This window comes from Centruroides vittatus, unplaced genomic scaffold (assembly GCF_030686945.1).
Source record: "Centruroides vittatus isolate TY-2023 unplaced genomic scaffold, ASM3068694v2 contig_904, whole genome shotgun sequence".
Lineage (NCBI taxonomy): Eukaryota > Metazoa > Arthropoda > Arachnida > Scorpiones > Buthidae > Centruroides > Centruroides vittatus.
In genome coordinates, this window is record NW_027122594.1 from 1307879 (window position 1) to 1335082 (window position 27204).

General features: G+C 34.7%; 1 protein-coding gene across 2 annotated transcripts; it reads left to right on the top strand.

Annotated features, from left to right (window-relative positions):
* Positions 1 to 6434: 6434 nt before the first annotated feature.
* LOC136984109 (soluble calcium-activated nucleotidase 1) lies at positions 6435 to 26688 on the top strand. 2 transcript variants are annotated; one of them, XM_067281034.1, is made up of 4 exons: positions 6435 to 6650; positions 6747 to 7199; positions 10894 to 11097; positions 26051 to 26688. In XM_067281034.1, the coding sequence occupies exons 1-4, from the start codon at positions 6614 to 6616 to the stop codon at positions 26419 to 26421; spliced, it is 1065 nt and encodes a 354-aa protein (XP_067137135.1). In that variant the 5' UTR covers positions 6435 to 6613; the 3' UTR covers positions 26422 to 26688. The 2 variants fall into 2 exon arrangements, with proteins under 2 accessions (XP_067137135.1, XP_067137134.1); XM_067281033.1 differs by having other exon boundaries at positions 6436 to 7199.
* Positions 26689 to 27204: the final 516 nt, after the last annotated feature.

A 27204-nucleotide genomic window follows, 5' to 3' on the forward strand; every position in this document is an offset into this window, starting at 1 on the left:
TGAATATGAGCATTGTTTCCAACAAGTTATATTTCTAGATTCAATAGCTGACATGCAGCTATTGAATTTGGAAATATATGTATTCTTAATCCGTTAGCTGAGCATTTCTACATAGACAGGAAGTGTAATTGAGACTGTAATAGCAGAAGTGTATGAGGAAATTTAGAATTGTTTCTGGTTCTAACAATCGAATATTACTTTGGTGATGCTGCTGTTGTTTTTCAGGATAATGCCACGTGCCATCGAGCCAAACAAAATAAAGAACTTTTAAAGTCAAGACCTGCAAATAGGCCAGATTTAAACCCTATTAAAAATGCCAATTGACGAAAGAGCACCAAGTAATAAAGATGAACTTAGAGAGCCATTAAAATCAACTGGAGTAAAATAACTTAAGAAATCTCCAATTAATTAATTTCAAAACTGCCAAGATGCATAAAGCTGTAATAAGATCAAGAGGAGGACCGACAAAATATTAAATTTGTTATTTTGCATGTGATCCTTTTATTATTATTATTGTTTAAATATTTTTTCAAACTTCCTGTATATTCAAAAACTTTTTACTAATACTGTTTTATGTAAAAATTCTTTTTTGGGAAAATGGTTTGGTTTATTCATTTTAAATTAAAGTAATTAACACTTAATAACCTAATGATTTAAAATGTGTATTTCTGTTTTGAACATTACGCCTACATTTTTATTGTCTTGTAAACTAAATGAGCTCAAACTAAACAATTTTATTTTCTTCATAATTGAATGTTATAATTAAATCACACATCTATGTTAAGCAATGACAGGTTAAGGGGTCAATGACAAGAATTTAACACAGAAGAGACAAAGTATTATAATAAAACATATTTTAAAAAATCATAAATTGGACATCCATGTAAACAAAAGTAGAATTGGTTAGACCGGCAATTTTCGACCGGTGTGCCGCGAATATTTTTGAAGGTTATTCAATTATTTTGTGAGTGTCTAGCCCCGAGCAAGCATTAGTTCTATATTATGCCAATAAGGCCAAGCTTATAAAGGACCGTAACAGCCACGATAAAGATATTAAATTATTTAAATGTAGTTTGTATTCGGGTAAATGTCATAAACTGCCCTTATCGGATGGAAGAATGTTAAGGATATTACTATTTAATGTTGAAAAATACTGCAATTATGTGGTATGTTGTAATTTGTTTAGAAATTGCATATATTCCATAAAATCGCCAAAATTTGTGTGTGTTTTTAGCTTTTATGTTAGGCTTTTCTCCAGGTTTAACTTGAAGTACAGTAGTGAACCGAAAATCGGAATCAATTGGGGATTCGGGTTGTTCAGATTAGGGATTTGTTCCGATTACGGTTTATGTACGAAAAAATATATTAACCTGTCCGATGTTCAAATTTTTCTCCGTTGCGTGTCGCTTCGTGTTGAATTTTCGTCGATTTTAAGCTTAACGAAAATTTTTATTATAATAATCGATGCTATCGTATCGTTAAAAAATTATTTCTGCATTTTGTACAAACAAAATAAATATATTGAAGAATATAAAAACATGAAAATTATACTTTAGAAGTAAATTTAGTATCAAAAACGTTCGATTCAGCACGACACAGTCCGACTGAAAATCGTGCCGATTACCGGCGATTCCGATTACCGGGGTGCCGATTTACGAGTCTCTACTATAGTTCTAAAATAAAGTGACCAGACATGTAGATTTTAGAGATTGTGTTCTGATTTCATGTACTGAATTTAGAACTAATGCTCGCTGGGGCTAGACGCTTGTAATTATTTTCGAAAGACAAGTGTACGGGTCAAAATTAAAACCTCTTTAAATTGATTACGCGAGTTTGTTGTCGTTATAATAAACGAACCTATAGGTAATGTAGTAAATATATATTTAGAAGCAAAATTATATGTTCATTGAAATTTTTTAACTTAGAAATAGGGGGACATCTTCCTTCAAAACAGAATTTAGTAGTATAATAATAATTACAAGATAAAAATTTGATAATGGTTGTAACAATATAAGTATAATAAGATGTATGCACATAGAAAGCATAAGAACAAATTAGTAGGAAGCAATTATCAATGTAAAGTCTATAGTCTATTTATATATATATATTATATACATACAGTATTACCTACGTGTTATACGTACTGTACAGTACATCAATAAGATATTTTCAACATTTCGGGGAAAATTAACAAATGCCCACCATCCTATCGGGTATTACAGTACATGTATACAGCATGTATAATTGAATAAACTAATAACGATTAATTTCATAAAAATGAAGTTATCATCAGTGCCATGACTAGGGCGGTGCCCGGGCACAGGGCGTAGATCCTGGGGGCGCAGAAATGACCTGGGCCAAGTTTTGGGTCATGGTTTTGGGGCGCAGTTACAGATGCTTGCACTGGGCGCATAAAAGGCTAGTTACGGCGCTGCTAATCATTTCAACTCTATAAATGAAGCGTGCAATGCCATTTTTCTCTAAATACGTTTTATTGAAGAATTGTATTCTAAATGCAATGTTTTCTGGCACAAAAAAAAATATTGTGGCGATATTGACACTATGAGGTTGTGTTTTGAAGATGAATTTATGTGAAGACTAACTAAAATTAACCCATAAACTGTCAGAATACATTTGTATTTACTAATTTTATACCCGCTTATTACTTTTTAAAATTTTTGCTCGTTATGGTATGTCACAGAACGTCAATAATCAATATGTAGCCTATTTGTGGCAGGACTCAAAATTCTTTACTTGTCAGAACCTGTAATATCTAGAATAATTGTGCTTACGCTGTCTTAACTTTTAACCATGCCCAGTAGCTTGAATAACTGCATTATGTCAGGTTGTGCAAATTGGGCAAGGATACAAACGAGTACGAAATCTGCAAGTATCAAGTTTTTCTTCATAAACCTGATTATTAAAGCCAAACGAACTACCGAATTATCGGGCCATAAGCTCGATGCCGCTATTAAAGCAGACGAGGTAGACAAATCAAGAATACTAGACGGAAAAAGAAATACTAGCGAGGTTGAGGCCGAAGTTTTAAACGTATAACGTGTACGTCGGACGTTCGGTGCCGCTTTCCTGTAAGCCTAGAAGTTTAACAATGGCGTTTGGAATGCCGAGCATGAAAAAGTCTTTTTTCAAAATTGCAGGGCTACGCTTCTGAATAAATGACAAAAAGCTATGTTTAATATGATCCAAGATTCACGATTAATTTTTATTTTTTAAATAAAAAATTATTTAACTATCTTTTAAACTCTTCATTACTTTAAAACTGCGCGCATCTTATCCTTCCTGGAGAATAATTATTACTTTATTATTATTTTTTTTAGTATTAAAAACAAGATTAATGATTTTCTAAATAAAAATTGAGAATCTTTTGCAAAATTTATTTTCTCAGTAAATTCGATTAAAATATCTTAGAATTAATTTGTATTACTTTTATAAGAATTTATTATTAATGAATCGATAAAAATAAAATTTCATATAAAATAGCTTATAATGTAACTCAAAATTTTCATAAACTGATTTGTAACTTTTTAAAAAACTGTGTTTTAAAAATAGTCTTTTAATGTCAGGTTTCTTTTAAGGACATTTTAATTTTCAATATGACAAGTTGAATTTAAACAACAATAAAAACATCGTACACAATTACAAGTACCCTGGTGTATATTAGCGAGGTTGCGGCCGAAGTTTTCAACGCGAAAACGTAAACGTCGGACGTTCAGCGCCGCCTTCCTGTAAGCCTAGAAGTTTGACAATGGCGTTTGGAACGTCGAGCGTGACGTTCCAAACGCCATTGTCAAACTTCTAGGCTTACAGGAAGGCGGCGCTGAACGTCCGACGTTTACGTTTTCGCGTTGAAAACTTCGGCCGCAACCTCGCTATTAACAGTAAAAAAAAAAAAACAACATTTGTTTGAAAAGGTTAACAGTCTACAACGTTAAGTGCGAATTTTACGCTATATGTGTATACCTTTGAAATGCGCACAACCCAGCTCACTGTTGTATAGAATTTATTTTGGTGGGTAAGGTTAAGTAGTAATAAGGTGATTGGGTTTTATTTTTTGCGCAGACGCTCTATCGTTGCATTTTCTGCGCCCCCTGATGACGGTGCCTGGTGCGGTCGCATCCTTCGCATCGCCCTAGGGCCGCCCTTGGTTGCAGTGAAGTTTGAGAGCGCGCGCTGGCTGGGCGAGTAACTGTCTCGAGTTCACCACGTCCGACGTACAAGTGCAAATGGATGATATCTACACAATTTGCCTTGTGTAGACATCATCCATTTGCAATTGTTCTGAGAGCAATATGTAACGATGGTTGTTTCTCAAATGGGTGGCAAAATTCGTAGTGTTCCTACAAACTTTCAATTTCTTTTTGCAGATGGTGCATTCCGTTTTGTCCGTATTGCAGAATTTTTCGAAGTATCGCCAGACTTCCTCCTCGCAGAGGCCATTTTAGTTTAACCCGTCGTTTCTTGCGTGCACTTGTTATTTAAGTTTACTCGCGCAAAGTCTTTTCGGCACCAATGTAAAACAGTTTTTGCTAAAAATCTCTCATTAGAAAACGTTATATATACTTTAATCTATTATTACAATATGTTTTAATCAAATTTGCACGAAAGATATAAGTTATTTATATTTAATTAATTTCAACTTGCCGAAAATGTGAGGTATCAAATTTCGCTCCGCTCTCGTTCTAATCGATTACTGTGAGGATCCGATTACACTATAGTCGACGAACCCCGAAGACGATTATACAATTATAGACACTTAGATTATCGATGGCCCGAAGACCGCGTCACGGAATCGAATTTGACGTAACGCATAATCCAGACTACATCAATCCAATATCGACATTAACTTTGAAATACGCTTCGAGTAACTTTGCTCCAAATTTTAACGAATTTCTTGCACTGATTTGCCTTACATAAATAAATATATTTGGCTGAAATAAACTCAATAATGCTTACAGTTCCGAATGTATTTTTATTCACATTATTATTTTTTCTGTTGTTACGTAGTTCACGCGTGGAATCTCGGGAAATTAGACACGCGTAGAAATGTAGTCTGATAGAAGGAACGCGATAGAATTTAAATTTTGATCATCTTCGTTTGTTTGTTTGCTTTCCTTCTGTACGAAGAACGTATTAAAATTAAATGTGAAAAAACCTGTTTTTATTTCGAACCGCGAAAGATACGTGTGCCAAGCGGATTTTTCATCTTCGTATTAAAATTAATATTAAATTTACGGTTTGAATGCATTATTTCCCTCCATCGCAATGCCAAGAAATTCGAACGATGATAAATGACATCAAAGGACAAATCATACGATTATTGAAATATGAAATTTTCCCAGACAATAAGTTCGTAAGTTTGATATCGATCATAAAACTGTTCCTAATTGGATATGTGGATGACGAGAAGAATACCATTTATCGGATCGTAAACATGAAATTTAGACATTTCGGCAAAGAAGACTTTATTGAAAACTTATAAAGTTTATTTTGAAGTACAGTACGTAAATTTTACATTTACGATCCGAATTCCTGGTTAATAAAGCGTATATTAGGGTGCGACAATACAGACACGAGTGAGCGAGAATATGTGGCAAGAAGAGACGCGACGCGATAAATACCCTGTCAGATATGTGCGATTACCAGAAATTCGCTCACGCCAGCGAGCGAATTTCTCGCTTGTGTATGTTTTTTCCTTTGCGAGAACTATGTCGCCCGCAACCTCTCTCTCGCTACTAAATTCGCGTCTGCATAGTCACACCCTTAATTAATAATAAATAACGAGGTTGAGGCCGAAGTTTTAAACGCGAAAACGTGTACGTCGGACGTTCGGCGCCGTTTACCTGTAAGCCTAGAAGTTTGACAATGGTGTTTGGAAAGTCAGTGGAATCATGTTCGACATTCCAAACACCATTATCAAACTTCTAGGCTTACAGGAAAGCGGCGCAGAACGTCCGACGTACAAGTTTTCACGTTTAAAACTTCGGCCTCAACCTCGCTAATAAATATTGTAGATAGAGGAGCAATACGCAACCGGCCTTCGGACAAAAATTTTTGCTACCGACGTAGGCTACGTATTACGGCGATCGGCGTGTTAAGTTTTAATTGTAATTTTATAAATAAAAGTTTATATCGCCCGATGATGCCATATTTTATTGGAGTATTTCGATCCGGCGTTTCTCGTCTTTGGTTATTGTCCAAGCGAATTACGTTCGAACGAAGGAAGTTAGCGATATCGCCCGGATTTTAACGGTACAGTAATTTAATTTATACGATAAATAAAAACGCTGGGAAAATAGTGGCGAAAGAAAAAACTGAAAGGGAAAAATTAAAATTACGTCGGACGCGGTAGGCGACAGAGGAATCACTTCCGGCGAAAAACGCAGACGACGACGGGACTGCCAGGTGGCGCCGGCAAAGGAAGCGCGACGAGTTTTTCGGATTACGTCGCGGTCTCGTCGCCGTCACGCGTGACGTCCGAGGTTCTCCCGTGACGAACGGAAGTTCCGATAGCGGCGAGATGGCGTCCGGCCTTCGACATTCGGCTTCGGACTCCGACGTGCGTCTGCCACTTGGGAATTAACGTCGTCGACCGATGCCGATGACCAAAGACTGGACTTGGATCCGAATGGGTAATTCCACTTTACACATTCAGACCAAATTTATCGCCTTTGTACTGTGCGCGGGATGCCTTTTGCTGCTGCTTTTGTATTTTTTGCCCTTTAAAGGTACCGTCGACGGCCGGGTTTTGCGGTCCGGCGGCAGCCATCGTCCTCCGGAACCGGAAGACGACGGACGGTCGTCTTCTTACGATTCCACCTACCCCCTTTCGGCTCCCGAGACGACGGAGAACGGAGTGCGGTACCGGATCGCCGTCGTCACCGACCTGGACCGGGCCTCCCGGTCCGCCGACGGTTCCGACAGGTGGATCAGTTACATGAAGAGGGGTCATCTGACTTTCGACGTCTCCACCGGATACGTGGCCGTCGACTGGGACGACGAGATGGCGCTGGAATCGACCCTGGCGGCGGGAGGAAGGGGCATGGAACTGTCGGAACTGGTGACCTTCAACGGAAGACTCTATTCCTTCGACGACAGGACTGGAGTGGTGTACAGGCTGGTCGGCAACCGGACTGTTCCCTGGGTGATACTGACCGATGGCGATGGTGACGGTGCTAAAGGTGAGAGAGCGGCGTCGTTTTGGCGGGCCGGCCCTTTCTCGGGTTACCCGGAAAAAATTTGATTTTCCCGCTCGATCCGGAGCATCGATTTGTTTAGCATTTCGACAGCGCGGTCGAATTTCCTCAAAATGCCAGGGGATGACCGAGATTCTTGTCTAAATTCAACCGGACTGGCTGCCGGCACATGTGGCTCCACACATTGTGGCCGGTCTGGTTGAACCTTTTTCTTGGGGCTGTGTGTGTATATTTGCAACTTTGTGTGGACATGGCACAGTATTCTATACTTCATAATATGGTAGAATCTCTTTTTTAACAGATTGTGGAATAACCCTTTTTTTCTGAGGTCGCACGAAATCGATATAATTTTATGTCTTTTTAGCACATCTGTAACTTAGAATAGTAGATTTTTTTCTTCATTTTTTTAACCTAACAGTTAATATTTTGGAGTTTCTGGGAACTTTTAGAGTTTGACGATGCACTCGTTACATCTAAGCTACGTACTGTACGATCGAAGAATTGTATAGAGTTGACGGGCCGATGCCAAAATTTAGCCGGGTTGTCGAGTCTTACCGAATTGCAAAGACCTTCCCGACGAGTTTCGGTGTAGACGGGCAATTGTCGTATTTAATGGGCAGAAGAGCGATGTCGAAACAAACCGAGATGGATGAGATTTTTAACAAATTGCAAAGTCGAGCGAATTGCTAATGATGTGTAATTTGCCTCTTTTTATGCTTACGGTATACATGGTTTCCATTAGCTTTGTCGTACGCACGTACGGCATGAAATACGATCTTGTAACATACATATTTCTGTATTCTTTATTCTCTTTTATATAATAAAAAATAGAGACCTCGAGAGACTGAATCATTTAGAGTACCGGTATTTCTTATATGTAGGGGGGTTAAAAAATTGGAAGTTTTTAATAATGAAATAATGAATATTTCCTGGTTGTGTGGAAAATCTGTCGTTCTGTAGGTCCTTCCATTGCCCCATTTTTAATAGTAAGGTATTATGCAACTTACTAAACCTTTCTTTTCACATGTTGATCATAACTTTTGCAAATTTCATGGATTCTAATCATTACTTTCTTTGTAATTAATTCCAATCAGTACATATTCTATTAATGTTGGACGTCCTAATTTTGATAATAATATCTAACTCTTTTGTTTATTAATAATTTTTCTCCAAACTTGCGCAATAATTGTTGATATTTTTCTATCAAATATACTAGAAAATTTCATCAAAGTTACACGAAAATAAGTTTCTAGGCAATCACTGTATGTTCTACTAATGTTGGAAGGACTGTAACTTCAAGTCACTTTTTGGTTTTTGAGTCTCACTTTTTATATCATTGTCAAATAGGCCTAAACTGATTGTTTAAAAATTAGACTGTTCTGACCTTCTGTTGCTAGTAACTCATTTAATCGGTTATTCATATTACTTAATGATTGCTCCGTGATCGTTGTTTTTTTCAATAAAGGACACACTATTTTAAGAAGCAAAAGTAAAATTAAAATGTCACACAAGATTCATTACTGGCTGCATGAATTTAAAATTCGATACTTAATGCAATACCTACGCACAACTCGGTCACAAGTGCTAATTGGCTAGCGTCATTCAGATGATCACTCTTCAAGTTGTTTAGTATCACTTTGCCCAACCAGATCATAGCAGTATTTATAGTGACTGGTCAATGTGATAAATTATGATTTAAAAAAAAAAAAAAAAAAAACATGAAATTTATTATAGTGCCAGATTTTGTTTGTCATTATTCAAAATGTCCATATTAAACACTTAGTCCATAACATATACAGTGGAACTTGCTTAATGAGCATAATTCGTTCCAGAATATTACTTGTAATGCAAAACAATTTTTCCCATATAAATTAATGTAAAATATGATAATGCTGTTAATGCGTTCCATGCCGAAAATAAATACCAAAGAAAATTATACGATATACATTGTTAAGGAGAATGAATCGTCGGCGTCTTTTCTTGTAGCGCAGAATGAACCAACCTGGAATGCGAATTTGATTTGCAGAAAACAAAAAAAACTCACGGATAATATGTCTAATAAACATGCCAAACAATATGTCAAATTCTTGGGCTATGTAAAGACTATAATTAAATATTCTAAATTGATTAATTCGACTAGAGGTAGTAGGCAGTTATGCTTCTAGTTCATATTAAATTTAATAATTATAAATAAATAATCTTTAATTCAGACATTCTAAAATTTGATTTCGAATCATTAAATTTAATACAAGATAGCAGCATAACTGCCTACCTCTTGTCAAATTATTTAATTTCTAATATTTAATTATAGCCTTTACACAGCCTAAGAATTTGGCACATGATTTGGCATATTTTTTATGTAACAAGCTGTGATTGTTAATGTTTAAACGTAATATGTGTAATCGACACAGGCGACACTAAGATGCTAGTGGAACGTGTGCTAAACACAAACTAATGGAGCATGTGCACAATCCAGGACTTCTCCTTTCCTGGTCACTCGTTATGCGAAACATTGCTCGTTAAGTGAGTCGTTTTTTTCACAATTTGCTTTGCTCGTTATGCGAGGTGCTTGTTAACCAAGGTTCCACTGTATACCTTTAGATGTCTTGTGTGATCATGTGAATGAATCATGATACAAAAACAAATCTATTGAGGAAATTCCATTCTTGGCCTTTCCTCCAATGCTCCAACATGTGGTTTTTCTCTGCAATGGCATTGGTTTTTCCACTTCTGTTACAAATTTCAAATTTCTTTAAAATTTTCTAAAAAAGCAAAAATGGTTATTGAGAATAGAAACATTTAGTGTTATCAATTATGTCACTACTACTACTGATGTGAAACCTAAAATAATTAATCAATATATATTATAAAAGTAAGTGTACAATGTGTGTGCCGCTAAAACTCAAAAATGAGTCCCGGTACGGTCAAGGGAGTTATATGGTGTGGTAGCCCTCTATCCCCCATTCATGAAGAAGGTTCCCATTTTTACCTGAAGGGCATGCTGTTGAAGATATAAGGGCTGGAAGTTTTGCCCTCTAGAAATTTATAGAATAGTCCAGAATATTTGAGAGTATTCGAGAGCATTCCACAACATTCCAGAATGTTTTCGAATGTTCGGGAATATCCCGGAACATGTATTCCTTAACAATATCTGAACAGGAAGTGGATGTGGGGATGAAATAACAATGTATTCCTTAACAATGGGAGTGTTAAGAGAAAGCGACGTGCAAGATTTACAGGTACAGATGCGGTTTTTGTGGGAAATCGAACATATTTTTAGATCCATCTAAAAATTTTCTAATTAGTCTGGAAACAGGTGGAACCTAATTCTTGCATTCTGTAAAAATGGGTAAGATTGGCTATAATGTAATAATCTTCGCTATCGTTACTTTTTGCCCGAGCAATCCTGGGCTTATCTGCTAGTAATTTTATAAAGATTATAAAATCTCTCTATTAATGAACAAGATGAAATTATCTATTGTAGCTGTTAAGTTCTTTAAAACAGTAACTGCTAATTTTCTATTTGAAAAACAACCAGTTGTTTTTATATATAGCTAGAATATTAATTTGGCAGTGTATAAAATAATTTTTTCGATTAACGATTGGAAAGTTATAAATATATTCTTAGAATTAATTACAAACGAGTGCGCTAACTGACTGGATTTTATTATTATGGCAGGTTTCAAGTGCGAGTGGGCCACGGTTAAAGACCAGAAGTTAATAGTTGGCGGTCTGGGCAAAGACTGGACTACCACATCTGGTAAAATATTAAATCACAATCCACAGTGGGTCAAAGTAATTTCGCCATCGGGAGAAGTGGAACACCAAAACTGGAGGCATCGTTATTTGGCTCTTCTCAAGGCAGCACACATTCAGTATCCTGGTAAGTAGTTAGACAACATACCAAATTTCCAATTAACAAAATTTGAGAATTTTTTAAACTGTTAAAATAAGAATTAATTACAAAAGGGAATTAATCTTTTATAATAAAAAAAATGTGTCTTGATTTCTCACTTATTAAAACAATAACATTAATTTGCAGTTATCTTTCAATGTTTTCATTATAATTAATATAGTAAATATATATAATGATTTTCCATCACGATAAAAGAATATATTTTGAGAGTCGAAGGAACTGATGAATAAAAAATTTGAGCCTGTTGTAACTAGGAAACATTGATTAAATTATATACATGAAGTCATTGATGAAAAAGTCAGCACTTAAAGCAACTGGTAGATTTCTAAATTACAATTTATTTGATAAAATAATGTCACTTGAACAACACAATAACAATCGTCTTTCAGCATTAAAACTCTTTAATAAACACACAAAATATATATGAAAGCACTTTAAATGTGCATTACTATCTTAGAAATTAGAACTCTCAGAATTCTAGTTCATCGAATAGGGCAGTTCGTGCAATTTATTACAACGGTTTTGTGTGTTTATTTGTACATAAAAGAAAATATTTTATACATTTTAGTTTATTTTTATGATAATTTGTTTTCCAGTAATGATGGAAACTGGTCGTTTAGGTGTTAATTATAGCTATTAATCGATTAATGTGAGCCTTGTCCCTGTATTCTTTGCCCATTTTCTCAATATCGGGTGTGTAATTTGTCACTTTGCAGAATACTAGGGTAGCAATTTTAAGGCAGTCTGGTGACGTTGGCTGCAATGGGACCACAAATGTAATTATTTATATCTCTGAAAAGAATTTACAACATGTTCCTGAAGTATTCAATAATACTGTTTGTATGGATAAGTCTGGTATGAGCTTTCATTGAGCAAAGGGAGAAAGTGTGCTTCTCAAATGTTTTAAAAAATCCTGAGTGACTTACCTGTAAGTTTTGCAAAATCTTTCAGTGAAAACCACAAGACTGGATGGAAGTATGTCTGACTTATATTTGCAAGATTGCTGGTTTGCATCTCGATGAATAAACTTTTTTGTATTATGAGATTTTTCTGGATGAAACTCCCTTTTTTTCTTTTGTAGATAGTTGCTGGCAAAGATTTGAACTTCTTTCCATTCAAAGATCACTAAGAGGTTCATTATCTGTATGAAGAATGTTTAACTTATCCTCCAGATGGAGGCTTATAGTATTTAAACTACATCCTGCAAAGATTCGTAATCATTGTGAATGTTGTGTAATGTTGATATAACTTTATTTTACATACAAAATGTCTCTCATGGCATGTATGTTTACAGATTTTTTTCCTTTCACTCAATTAAGAGGATAGTGTACAGCAGGTTAGTACTTAATGTAACCTAACTTGAATGTAGTTGAATTGAATTGAGGGAAGAAAGCAGAGTAGGAACATACCATTGACAGATCTTTGTTGCAATTTGGAATAGTTGCCTGTAATAATAACCATGCTGATATACTTTAAAAAAATAAATAAGAATAGCTGTTGCATCTCTACATGCCAAACAGGCAACCTCCTATCTGCTGGTAAACACAACAGACATTTATAACAATGGACAAAACATAGGGTAAGAAAAAATGGTACATTTATAATTTAATGTAACTTTACGTCTAAACTATGGTCAAACCCATTTAATGTCACATCTGTGAGAATTTCAGAATATGGTGACATTAGTAGAGTTGACATAAATATTATAAAGCACAAAATTTTATAACATGTACACACAAACAAACCTCACAAAACCTGGTAAATTTGTAAAGCCAACCAACCACCAGATTACATTGGGTTACTTTTACCGCAATTATATTTAAATTAATTACTAAATAATTTGTCACTAAAGGGAGGCATTATGCGCCATCTTTTTAAATTCCATAGGTTTTTGATTTACAACAAAATATCATTAATAATTAAAAAAATGTGAATAGACTACACTGATAACACTCTGAGATGTTTATAACTGTAAACACTACGATATTAAATGGTCATTTTTAATCCACCATGCGCACAAATACCTAGACATTAACTGATTTGTGCTAATAGGCAGAGTGACATTAATCAGAGTAAAGTTCATTATTTACTTATGGGTTGGAGGGGATAAATATTTTTGTAACCGTAATCAATATATGACATTAAGTGGGTTCAAATACTTAACTTTAGCTTCGTGTTTAAATAAAACATCCAGACAATAATATTTTATTATTTTAGAAGTATACTTTAATGTGTTTCACTATATTATAAATGTACTGTGCAAGGCACCTACTAACTTAAAAATGAGATGAAACACGGATGTTTAATTTATTTTATTAATGTGTAAACTTTATCCCAACCTTGTGATATATGTTTTTATAGATGAAAAACTGTCAAGTGTCTTCAAAATTGATCATTTCTGACTGAACAAGAATGCAAAATATCCTGAAGATTGCATAAAAATTCATTCAATTGTCCATAAATTGTCAGCCTTGATTTTTGCAAAAATATTGCATTATGCATAGTTTGATCAAAATGTAACAATGAAAGGAAATTTTTATAAATGTTAACAAAGTATGTTTTACTCATAGTGTTATAAAACACCTGTGTGTGTAAAAATCAGCTTTTGTATAATGTGCAAGAGATAATATGACTTATTCTTCATAGAAGCCAGGGAAACAATATCGTCCTGTCTCTGCACTGTACAGTATCTTGTACCGATCCATTTGCTTTCAAATTAACAAAACGTAGTTTGACAAATATACACACAAATAAAAATTTCAAATTATAATAGGCAGCAATTCTAAAATTGAATAGAAGTTAAATAGACAAAATGTATAAAGCCATATGATTTAGAATTATTTTATGTTAAAATTGCATTGATTAAAAAAAGAAAAGAAAAATCGCTCGAGATGTAAATCGGCAGAATTGGTGCTGCCAAACTGCCTCGGTCTTTAGTGAAACATTTTGCAAAACTTAAGATTGAGTTTTTTTGAAATGTTTTGGAAGTGGATGTTCTCCTTTTGCCCAATAAGGTTCATAACAAGGCTTATTCTTGAGGATTTCAGTAATACCGTCGAAATCCTCTAGGACCACTTTGTAATCTATTTTATGAGAAGGCCGTGTACCGAGTTTTGCAGTAATCGGACGATTCTATCTAGGTGCATAACATTTTGTCCGTCGACACTTTATTTTGCAGTTTTGTTTCCGACCACCATAATCTCGTCAGTCTAACCTGCAGGTCATTCGTGTTTGAAAGATAATTTGAAAGGAGGTGCAGTTTGTGTGACGATTTTAAATTCTACTTAATCTACTTTTTAAAAATTTTAAAAAGTAGATTAGTTATTTAATTATTAATAGTCTGAGTAGTATGTTTCGACGTAACTATTTTATTGTGAGAAGGTCCGAAGGAAGAAACATTATTATCGTGCGACATTAATGTCATTACGTAGAATTATTGTAAGTAACAGTGATGTGTAACAAATCCTCACGAAAAATGGCAAAGTATATGAGACCAAGCCCCTATTTTAGTATCAATTATCATATTTAAATTTTAAAACATTTGGGGATTTTATAAATGCCTTATTGAAATAAATAACGTGCGCCGTTTGATTTAAACGAGCTAGTCTAAAAATGAAAACGAAGTGCAAGAAATTATAAACGATTGTAATTTAAATAGTACCGTCGATCATTTTTCAGTTTTCATTTTAATAATTTTGATTGTGTAACAAAATAGTTACTTTTCAATTAAATTTTATTAATAAATAAATTCAGAAAGTTTATAAAGGAACAAATTTAATAAATTTGTTTTTAATTACTACTCATTAATAAAACTTGAAAAATTAGTTATAACAGATTGCATCTCCTTAAGGAAGGAATCATATAATTTTACAGTTGCAGATTAATGTTTTATCCTGTTATTAAATATAAAAAAATGTTTAGCTTGCAAAATGTATTCAATCAACATATCAAATAACATGTTATAAACGTGGTAGAATGATTTGTTCTTAATGTCAATGTTGAATGCGTAACATTAATGCCAAATAATAAGAAACATACTAGAACAATTAATAGTTAATCACATTAATTTCTGGATTATTCAATTTTAATTTGGCTATTACAGAATATTTGGACTTTGTTGTTTTATGTATATCTACGGTGAATCGTTTACAGAAATTGAATGGAAAAAACAACGTTTTAATGCTAGATGGCAAATTCTAAACAGTATACTGGTAATTATCTTGTTTTTAATAGCTGCTTAGAGACGTGGGATATATGATAGGGCAGGTTATACGAAGGTTCCGTTCTCGGTTTCCCGCAAGATACATGGTGCTACAAGTTATCCATACAAAATTATAATAAATAGATTCCGCTGTTGTTGTGAAATGAATGTCCTTATATTTCATATTGAACATTAGGGCTTCTATTTCGTTTTGTGTAGCAACAGTGTCTATTCTATGGTTTTTAATATATATCCACGCAGACGGTGTTGTAATTAGATTTCTATTCGAACATGCTAGTTGTTTTTATTGACATTACGTAGTTAGTAATACCTCTTTTATAACTAATTTATTTTTTGTAATTATTCGTTACATGTAGGTTGGGTGGTGAACCTGTGGCACGTAACGTATAAAATTTCGATTTATCGTCCGTCTTTTTCAATCAGCTTTTTACATTTATTTTAAAGCATATTCATTTATTTAAATATCGTTATTTGAAGTCAAACTTTGGCATTCATACACATCTTTAATGTTAAGTATGCTTACTGTCCGGCCGCACACTCAAAAAGGCTCACCATTCCCAATGAAATAAATTGAAAAAGAAATTTTGTATTCTTCTTTACTCTGTAAATGGAGAAATAATTTGATAGATTGATTTGTAAATTTAGTAGTACAGTATAGGATTATAATCGTATATGTTGTGTTTAATATATACAGGGTTCCTATGCACCCGGAAAATCAGGGATTTCCATTAGTGTTTGGAAAGTCAGGGAATCTGTCTGCTTAGCTTTCTTGTTGATTTCATTTGCAGAATATGGCTAACCAAGTGTAGCCGTCTGCAGGCAGCAAGAGGTAATGCTGCAACCTTTATTACAAATACAGCCAAATCCATTTTTCTATCAAAATATTTTTTGTATTAGAGGACACCACTAGATGTACAAATCCATTGTTTATAAAATTGTGTATCTTTCTTATGTGCATGATTTTATGTCATTCTTTCCTTATCCGATATCGTCGAAACCAACTTCCAAAAACACTGAATTTTTTTGGGGCACTTAGTGCCCCAAAAAAATTCATGCACCTTGCACAATTGCATGTAATGAATTAAATTTAATTTTATGCATGTAATAAGTCATACTTATTATTCTATTATATTGTAAGAATATATTTTAAAATCACTCAAAATCAGAACTTTAAATCACATCAAATTGTTTTAATACAAAAATTTTTTAAAAATTAATGTCAAAACATTAAAACAAGGTTTACTTTTACTGACAATTAATGTTAGTTTTAAAAGTGACCTGCAACTATGTGAAGAATTATTATAAAATGCAACACTAAGGAGAGCATTGCTAAACTCCAGGGATCAAACGGCCCTTAATATAATATACTGCTAGACCAATCATCATTTTGAGATTTTAAAAACTATTCTCTCAAATTCATGATAAAATGTCTGCAATACTTTTGATAATGTTACATTGATTAACCCTTTTGGATTCCCCACACAATTATCCTTTACGCCATCAATTCGAGTACGGTGTTAATGAATTGATTCTAAAAAATGAGAAAAAAGGTGCAAAAATTGATAAATAACTGATAAAAAATACCAATAAATTACAAATATTTATTTTAAAAATTTTTATTGTGTAACAAAGCATAATTTCCAATTTCTTTCCAGTATATTAAAATTTTATAAAATTTATTAAGGTATAAATTTATACTTTTGTAATGGACTACAGAATTCATTAATTTCCTGCACTTTGATACAAATAGAGCTGGGTAACAATTATCACCAATTTTGGCAAATTTAGGGCTTAAAAACTGTCAACATTGATCATACCTGTAGTAATACTAGTAATACTGTAGTATGTTACAGTTTCGAATATCAAACTAGGCAGCTTGATTGATTTTTTTACATGGGAAAACAGTTAACAATCTTTCAACAAAAAGGACGTCTTTTTTAAGAATAGTACAGTACTATTTGGCCCTCACATGGTAGTGACCGACCAGACCATAGTCAGGGGGCCCGGTATGAAGATGGCCAGCTTGTATTTTTTGTGGAATATTGAGTTCGATTTAATTGGAGTTTAATTAGTATTCTAAGCTACTATAACTTAATATAACAATCAAAAAAGTATAAAAATTACTTTTCTGAGTCACGAGGAAAGCTGAAAAAACTTTTATCAGAATTTTTCCATTTCCAATCGTGGCATTTGACAGCCGAACAATATCGTCTGCCATTTTGATAATTTGATAATTGAGGGGAGGGGGGCTTGCCATTGATTCAGGTCTGGGGGCCATGACTATTTGTATATTAGAGAATACTGTTTATTGATTTTATGCTATCTTGTGTTTCCTAGATTTACATAAAATAAAAAAGCTTATCGTTATTATTTGTAAATTGCTGATTTTATCATTACATTGAAGTTGTGGATCCTATCAAACATTTTTCTACAGGATGTATGTACTATACTTTTTGGCACAGTTTTTGGAACATATCAACTGTGCAAACAGAGGGATAGATGTACTCAATGTTCACAGTAAGTAAAATGCTGTTTTATTATGTCGATATTCCACACCGTAAGAAATGTCAGGGAATTCAAAACAAAAATTTGAGTTGGAACCCTGTATATATTATATACACACACATTTCTTACAACATAAGTTAGGTTAGTTTGGCTTGACAACTTCAACTATTAAATCATTTACAGAGGAATAAGGAATACCCAATACTCTGGGGCTGCAATAAACACCTACAGTAAAACTTCTCTAACTCGAAGCACCAAGGGGCAGGAAAAAATGTCAAGGTACAGACTCAAGTTAAGACAACAAGAGTATAGATGTATTCAAATTGGCATTTTTTATTTTTTATTTCTCTTGCATTATATAAAGAATCTTTGATAGTATTTTTTTTGTTTTAAACAGCCTGTCTAATGCCTTTCAGCAAAATGTTCAATGTAACTTATGAAATTGAACAGTTTTACAGGTACATCTTGTTGAGATAAAGCAAGAGAACCTCTCGCTTTGGACTGGAACATTGTCTGAAAATTGATGTTGGAGAGTAAATACAACTATCTGATAATTAAGATCATTTGAATTTTACAATTTATTCTATCCAAGGTTGGGGAAGTTGAAAGTAACATAAATCGGTGTCGGGAGATCACGGAAAAACTTTGACTTAGAGAAAAGTCAAATTGGAAACATTAAATCCCTATGCTATTCCATTGATACCTATAGAGTGCTTTGTTTTCTTTGAGTTAAGTATTTGAGGAAGAGAAGTTGTATTTATTTACAACAAAAAAAAATAGTACAGTATAGTCTCCCTACAACTGGTTGAAAAGTGGTTTGGTTTGATGACTGTCAAAACCTTCCCCAAATGTAGACCTTATTCATGTCAACATTCTTGACGTCATGTGTTAAGGCAGATTTTCCTGTATTAGCTTTTATTCCTTATATTATACCTGTTTATTGAAAGATGCTTTGATGTGGCATTCTTGACATGTAATCATACCAATTATTATTGGACAGGTTTCTTTCTATAATTTCCACGAATTGAAATGTCTGTTGAAAGCATGATTGCGAACACTTGAGTTGGTGTTATTGGTTTGAACCATTGCACCGAGTGTTCATTTTGCAAACACAAGAATTGTTAAAAAGAATAATAAATTTTGAAGTGCCCATTTAAATGGTTCAAACTGTAGTAACTAACTAGTGATGGAACGATTAATTGGAATCGGGCAAATCTCGTCACAGTTTCCAATTCTGAATAAGAAAATTTTTAATTTTTGACTGAAACAAATAAAGAAAGTATTAGTTTATTGGAAAGTTTCATGTTGACAAAGCAGAGAATACACGACTCCCCTTATGGAAGGTAATATGTATGTCATGGCAGACTTTTCTTGCGTGTAGTAAGAGCAACGGGTTCTTGGTCGGTTCTGACTGTCCGCATTTTAGGGGAGTTAGGGTTTCCCATCTGACCGGCATTGGTCCAGTTTGACTGGCAATCTGTATCTGTATAGGGGAAAGTAAGGTAATACTATGCCCCTAAAGGAAAACTAAATAAACATATAAAATTTGTTTTAAATTTGAGTGTATTTTGCTAATTTAAGTTTGAAGTGTTCTTTACAATTTTGTTTTATTTGCTTATTTAAGAATTTATTAAATTTGTATGTAATCAATTTTCAATGCTGTCTAACCATTGGTTATCATGGTATAGCTTTGGCACTCATTTCACTTGATTCACATACAGCAATAGTCACATTTATAATTATTTGGCATTTCTACATCTCTGCAGTCTTTGTGTCACCAATTTTTGCATTTTTTTTCTCCTGGTTCTTCTTAGGTTTACACTTTCTAATGCCTCTAGTTTGTGATTTTCTTGAGTAGCTGTTAGAATTTGTGAATTTTTTATTATGTGTACTAATTTTAGTTTGAGTAAAAAGGAATTAGCTGTGGTGTTGCAATATTTATTTAACTTTATCTGAAATAAATTACAGATTTATTTTGTAGTACACAATTGAAGCATATGGAGATTGAATTTGTATAATTAAACTTGGTGTTTATGAGCATGTTACATTTATTATTTTATTTTAGAAAATTTAACGATTTACATTATTAATTAAAATGTAGAAAGTTTTCAGTAGAATCAGAATTGGGAGAAATTTTGGTATTGTCCCATCACTACTAGTATCACTCAATGAAAATCATCATCATACCATTAAAAATATGAAGAAGTACAATCCTCAATGTAAGTTTCAATTTGTAAAACATTTAAAAATGAATCTAAGCATGCATACTTGTATAAATAAAGGCTGTCGACAAGATTCATATAATTTCCATAATAATATACAGTTTTACGCCTATCCCAGTATTGAGAAAAGCATTGTGTGTTGTTATAATCTATGGCTTTGCAGTCACAAGTAAGTCGTTAGGGAGTCCTCATAAAAAAAATATTACAAAAGATACATTATCAAAATAATGCTTTTGATTGAAAATTTTCAAATTACTATGCCACATTTCAATTTCATTTCAAACCAAATGTGGCATGTGTATTATTAAATTCACAGCGGCTACCTTAGAGTTTGAATTCTGACATTCTTCTGAAGGACAGCATAAATTGTCTTTCTATTGGTTAAATTCTATTCTTGGCAAAAGTCTGCATCATTATTGCCTGTAAAACTCAACCAGTCTCTTTTTTGACAGAGTGGATTTAGATGGACTTTCTTGCATGCTTTCAAAAAAAAAAACAAATAAGACAATAGTATAGTGGAATCTCCCTTAACAAGCATAATTCGTTCCAGAATCTTACTCGTATTGCAAAACAGTTTTTTCCATATAAATTAATGTAAAATACGATAATGCATTCCATGCCGAAAAAACTACTCAAATATTTTATGTATAACGTTTATTCAAAGAAAATTATACAATATACATTGTTAAGGAGCATGAATCATTATTTCTTCTAGCACAGAATGAACCAACCTGGAATACAAATTTGATTTGCAGAAAACAGAAATTACTGTATTTATTTCAATTTTTTTTAATATTTAATTATAGCCTTTACAGAGCCCAAGAATTCGGCATATTGTTTGGCATGTTTATTATACAATGGGCTCTGGTTGTTTATGTATGAACACAAGTTTGGAAAAATGTTTAATCACAAGCCACACTAAGATGCTAGTGGAACGAGTACTAAACACAGACTGATGGAGCATGCGCACAATCTGGGACTTCCTCTCTCGTAGTAACTCATTATGTGAATGGGATCTGCCATCATTCCAGATCGGCAACAAGACCAAAGAAAGCCAAACAAATTCTGAGCACCATAAAGGTTATGGCTACAGTGTTTTGGGATCAAAAAGGCAGACTACTCGTCGACTACATGCGTAGAGGGAAGACCATAAATGCAGTGGCCTATTGTCAGACTCTTCGTCGACTACGCCGCACCATTCAAAACAAATGGCGGGGATCGTCGTCCGGAGGCATCGCGCTTCTTCAGAATAACGCACATTTGCATGCTGCTACATTGATGAAGAACTCGCTTTGGCAGTTTAAGTGGGAAGTTTTCGAACATCCTCCTTATAGCCCAGACTTGGCTCCGAGCGATTACCATCTTTTCCCAAAATTGAAGGACTTTTTGGCCAGGAATCACTATGGAAGTGACAACGAACCGAAAGAGGCCGTTAATGGCCGGTTCAAGAACTTGGCAGTAACCGAGTGTGCAGAAGTCATAGAGAAGCTGGCGATACGCTATGACAAATGTTTAAATTTGTATGGTAACTATGTAGAAAAATAGCTTTATCTGTGCACAAAACAACTAATTTACTCAACACGTGATCCTCACCGATAACTAGCAAAGCAACGAAAAACAGAAACAGTGCGAATACGGCAATTTTTCTTATGGCATACGATCTTACTAGGACTAACTTGTACTTTTTACAATGCCTGCATACTTGCGAAATTTTTTTTACAACTGTTGCCTAGCTTTGGCAAATTGTGGAATAATAATGGAACTACAAAAGGATGGTAAAGAAAACTTTGCAAATACATAGTATTCTTTGATCAATTCTTTTTCTTAAAGACAAAGTAGTAGGAACAGACCTCTAAAAACATATTAATATGTATGTATGTTGGCGTTTTTTACAACTTTTTTGATCCACCACTCCCTTTGTCCGTAAAGTTATACCCAACGCCCCCTAACTCATTTTCTCGTGTGAGAAAGGATTTGAAATAGTCTTAGGAAAACTTTTCTATGAAATCTCACACGTTGTGTGCCCTTACCGTACATTGTTCTCAACATCTGGAAACCATTAAACGCAATGTTTCCTCTTATACGTTTAACAGAGGAAAGGGAACGGCTGTCAGTGACCCCAACTTTTGCCTTTGGTCACCGTTCAGTACCCTGCCTCCAGCGCCCCCTAGATTTACTCACCGCCCACAAGGGGTGTTATCGCCCACTTTGAGAAACGCTGTTATAAAACATAAATGCGTGATATTTTGAATTACAGTGGTGCCTCGTATAACGGACGCTGCGAACAACGGACTTTCTGTTTGGCCGTTACGTGACTCGAGCAACAGACTGGCTGCAAACAATGGACTTTTCGGCATAATCGGCGTCTGCTCCATGGGTGCGTTAGTATTTTCCTAACATACTAAACAAACGTAACCGGAGACGTAGTAGCGGAGCTCTGCGTCTCCGCTACTACGGGAGTGCGCTGCTGTTTGTAGGCATTTAGGAACGACAGTGAAAGAAAGATGGCAGCGCTCACGCTATCGATAGTATCGTGATGGAGGAATCTATAATTCTAAAATATGAGCTTTTAAAGGCAAAAGATGAGTCCCAATTGTAAAATTTAACCGTAAAATGGATTATTTGTTGAAAGAGCATTCAAAATAGCCACGAAAAAAAATTCGTAAAGACACTTACATCACCGTGTGCGCTAACTCGCGCTTTCACAATTTTTAAATTTTCATTCATAAAACCACATAATGCACCCAGAAACGAAACTATCTGAGCCACGGAAGACGCCATGTTGCTTTTTACCGTAAACTGCTGTTCGACGGCGCGCGCTCCGCAGGAATTTTTAAACGGATGTCGCTCCCGCAGAGTTACGCGGAGGAATAAAAGAACGCACCCCATGTTCATTTTTTTATGATACAGTACGGTTATTTTATGCTGCGGAACAAATTAGATGTTTTAACATGTATTTCTATGGGAAAATGCGTTTCGTATAACGGACGTTTCACTTAACGGATGTGCACCTGGAACGGATTAAGTACGTTATATGAGGCACCACTGTATATGATTTGTTTTCCATGTAATGCAGAGTTTTTACTAGTCGATTTAATATTTTAGTATCATATCGGAAAGTTATGGAAAACCTGAAAATACCTGTGTGTGTTTGTCCTTCATGCACTACCACACCATTTATCCGATTGCCACGAAACTTCGGGAAGTTGTTTAATACACTCCCGCAAAGGTTTCTGGCACATGTGAAGACCACCATTTCCCCCCTTTCAAAAATATATTTATATATGGATTAAGGCTTTTATGTCCAACAGATGGCGCTAACTTCCAACGACCTAAGTTTGCTTTTCTGTGAGGCATCATGCTTTTCTGTGAGAATGGACTGAAGCAGATCATTTTCTATATATATATATATATATATATATATATATATATATAAAATATAACGTTCGTTTGTTCCTACCAATTCCTTTGAAATTTTGACACAACGTTGCATTCGAATACGCACGTGTTTTTATATAATATACATGTCGAAATTTCCCCCACTGGAGGGGGAGATGGACAGGATTATGGCTTACTGTGAAGAACTTGGCTTCTATTATACTATTTTATATGCGTTTTTGATTGCATTTTAATAGGGTACGTCGAGAACGTACTGTACACTAAGAAGGGATATTTTGAAATTCTCCCCACGGGGGAAGTGTTACACATTTATAATAGATAAATTTTGAGCCACAACAACGCGTGGCCGAGTCAGCTAGTTATATTATAAATTTTACAATGATAAATAGGTATCAGTTATTGCACGACATGTACTGTACATAGTTAATAATCATTACCCTTACCGACAGTCTGTCATCCATATATACATTAATCTTGCTTCAAAAGCCAATTTTTTTTTCTTTTTACCAGGGCTGTGGAGTTTTGTTTTTGTCGGAGTCGTCAAAAATCTGCCGACCCCCTTTTACTTTCTTGACTTGTGTGTATAAAACAGAAAAAGTATTGGAATCGTGTCAAATTTGACCCTTAAAGTTTTTTGCAAATTATGTTTGGAGACATCCCAAACCCAAAAAATGTCAAATAAAGAGGGAAAATTTGCACGTGTGTTGGTGTCTAATTTGTTTAATTTCTTTACCCATTCCGAGATATTAAACAATATCTCGGAACAGAGAGTAAAGTTTAAGAAACGAAATTTGGACGGTAGCTTGATATAAAGGCGCATTAATGCTATTAAATTTTGGTTTCTAATTAAAGACTGACAGGGTGGAGAAGGGGTCCTGTCGTATCTCCGGTGTGGTCAAACTTAATGCTAATAATGAGTAAAATATTCACGATTTTTAATAAAACTCATCTCTACGTCAAAATTAAGCTAGAGTTCTGATACGAGCACAGATAAAAAAGGAAATCGTACAAAATTTTAAAATACTTTTTCCAGTGCCCAGTGCATTGTAAAAATATAATCACATTGGCTGTTCTTCAAATTTGGATGTTTAAAACAGTGATACGGTAGAGCGTCGATTATCCGAATATCGATCGACCGAAAGCATTCCGGTCGGCAAATTTAAATTTCCACTAGTGCTGTGGTGCGGCAATATTTCGCTACATCTTGGGCTACTCCAATATTTTTGTCGGCAGCACGAGAGGATACTTAAGGACGTGCCTGGATTTGAACAAACTGCAACATGGGATAGGTGAATATATTTTTTTGTACATAATCAGTTATCCAAACAACCCCAGTCCCGAATTGTTTCGAATAATTGTCTTTCTACTGTACTTCACTATCCAGACATCCAAGATACGGCATCAACCATCACAGCATTGCCACCGAGCCAAGTTTCGGTAGAGTGTTTATTTTCCATTCTTTAGAATTCCGTTATTTTTAAAAATTACTTTGTTTTATCTTTTTTATTTTTTAAAAAAATCAGAATTGTTATCATTATTACTTTCCTGGCTGTTTAAAGGCCTATACTGTATAACGAAGGAAAAGAATGACAATCGGTCAAAAAATTACTTCCCCAGATTTTTATGTTTTTGGACTCGGGAAGCCTAGGAACATGGAGAAGTGCAAAAACATTCTAGGTTTTTTCTGTATTCACAGATATTAAGTGTGTGTGGAGAGGCACAATTTAGTTCAACCACTTCGAAGCTTAAAAACTCCGGCGTTAAACCGTGCGACTCAGATTCAAAAACCACGGAAGTTACCGAGTTTTAAACAGGGCGAACAAAATCGTGCACCTCACGCAGTCTAACATCCATACATACGGGGGGGGAACAGAATATTTTGCATATTTTGACATTTCAAGGTGTCCCAAGTCCAACAATGTAAAAATTTGGAGGGGGGTTGTTTTTTTGACCGATCGATACACTTTCCCTCTGTTAATAATATACAACAACCGGGAAAGTAAAAATTATCAAATACATTTATATATTGACTGTCATTACTTTGGAATAAAAAGTTTCTATGTTCTAAGCTAAAAGATGCCTCTACTCCGAGGTCGTGCGACGACACAGATTTCCCGGGCCTATTTTGTTAATGATTGCGACCCCGGTCGGAGTCGGTAGATTTTTACACGACTGTAGCCCCTGCTATTTACCGAATTAGTAAAGTTATCAATAGCGAAACAGATACGTAAACTATTTTAAAAAGCTTTTCTAGTGTGATAGCAGTAAGGTATTCGTACAGTTAATAGAAATAGTTAATGCCCTCTAATCTAATACATATACCTGATTTATTACAAAAATTTTGTTTCAATTCTAGAACAGTTATAAGAACCTTTCTGTGAAAGAAAAGCTTTGTTATTGAAAGTTTTTCTTACTTGACACTTTTACAGGAATAAAAAATGAAAGAATTTTTTTTTAGTGTTTGGAATTGGTTAGATGATGTGATGGACACTTAACCAATTTTTGAAGCAGTTTACTATGGGATAAAGAAGGAAGTTCTGCAAGGAAGTTCTAATACGTTTTTCTTTTTCAGGATACATTATACACGAAGCCGCATCCTGGAGCGACGTCCACCGTCAGTGGTTTTTCCTTCCGCGAAGAGCCAGCCATTCGTCTTACAACGAAAAAGACGACGAGAGAAGGGGGACCAATCTATTGCTGAGAGCCAGCGAGAATTTCTCTTTCATAAACGTGAACGTAGTGGGAAAACTCGATCCTCTTCGCGGTTTTTCTTCTTTTAAATTCGTACCGGAGACTTCGGACACGTGGATCGTGGCACTGAAGTCGGAGGAGGTAGACGGTAAGATTGCCTCTTACATCACCGTTTTCACGGTCACGGGCAAAGTATTGTTGCCCGAAGAAGAAATCGGAAAAGCCAAATACGAGGGAATAGAGTTTATCTGAGGCTTAGACTGGAAATGTAGGTGTCTCCATTCCAAGTGGAAGGAATCGAAGGAAATGTGGTCTAGTCAGAGGCCCAATCTTTACCTGCAAATCCCCAAATGCCATTTATGACGGTAACTGCAGTGCAGTGTCTCTCGACCTCTTAAGAAATTGGGGAAGTTCAAAGCAGCTGTTGATCATTTCTATTTATAAATATCTCCCTGGATTTGTGGATTATTTTTTCTTTGTCAATAAAAGCCTCAGTTATGATAATGAACAAAAATGAAATTTTACTTTAATGTTCTGTAATTAGTCATTCAGTGTTGCAAAACAACAGTTTTTCCTTAGCTTAACATCATGGAAACCTCAATAAAACTAACCTTCAATCATATGGAAAATTATCACTATTACATCTATTAGGTTCTCAGACATTCTTCACCAAATTCATTTACTTAGATGGATAGCACATAGTATGTGGTTCCATGATATCCGCATACTAACTCCATGATTCCCAAACTTTTTTCGACTGCTGCCCCTTACTTCCATAAACTTATACCCAATTCCCCCAACCCATTTCCCTTTGTGTGAGGAAAGACTTGGAAATATTCTTAGAAAAACTTTTTTTTTTATGAACTTCACACTGTGTCCACATCTAGAAACTATTAATTAAACACAATCTTTCTTAAGTTTTCCCTTTCCTCTATTATAACAGGCGTCAGTGACTCCAATCCTTGCCTATGGTCACCATTCCATCAGTATCTTGTCTCTGGTGTCCTCTGCCACCCACTTGCTTCTTTTCACCTC

Coding starts and splice junctions, on each gene's coding strand:
- LOC136984109 (XM_067281033.1), top strand. CDS start 6,614: ATGCCGATGACCAAAGACTGGACTTGGATCCGAATGGGTAATTCCACT. Junction 7,200..10,893: donor CGATGGTGACGGTGCTAAAG/GTGAGAGAGCGG, acceptor TTATTATGGCAG/GTTTCAAGTGCGAGTGGGCC. Junction 11,098..26,050: donor AGCACACATTCAGTATCCTG/GTAAGTAGTTAG, acceptor TTTCTTTTTCAG/GATACATTATACACGAAGCC.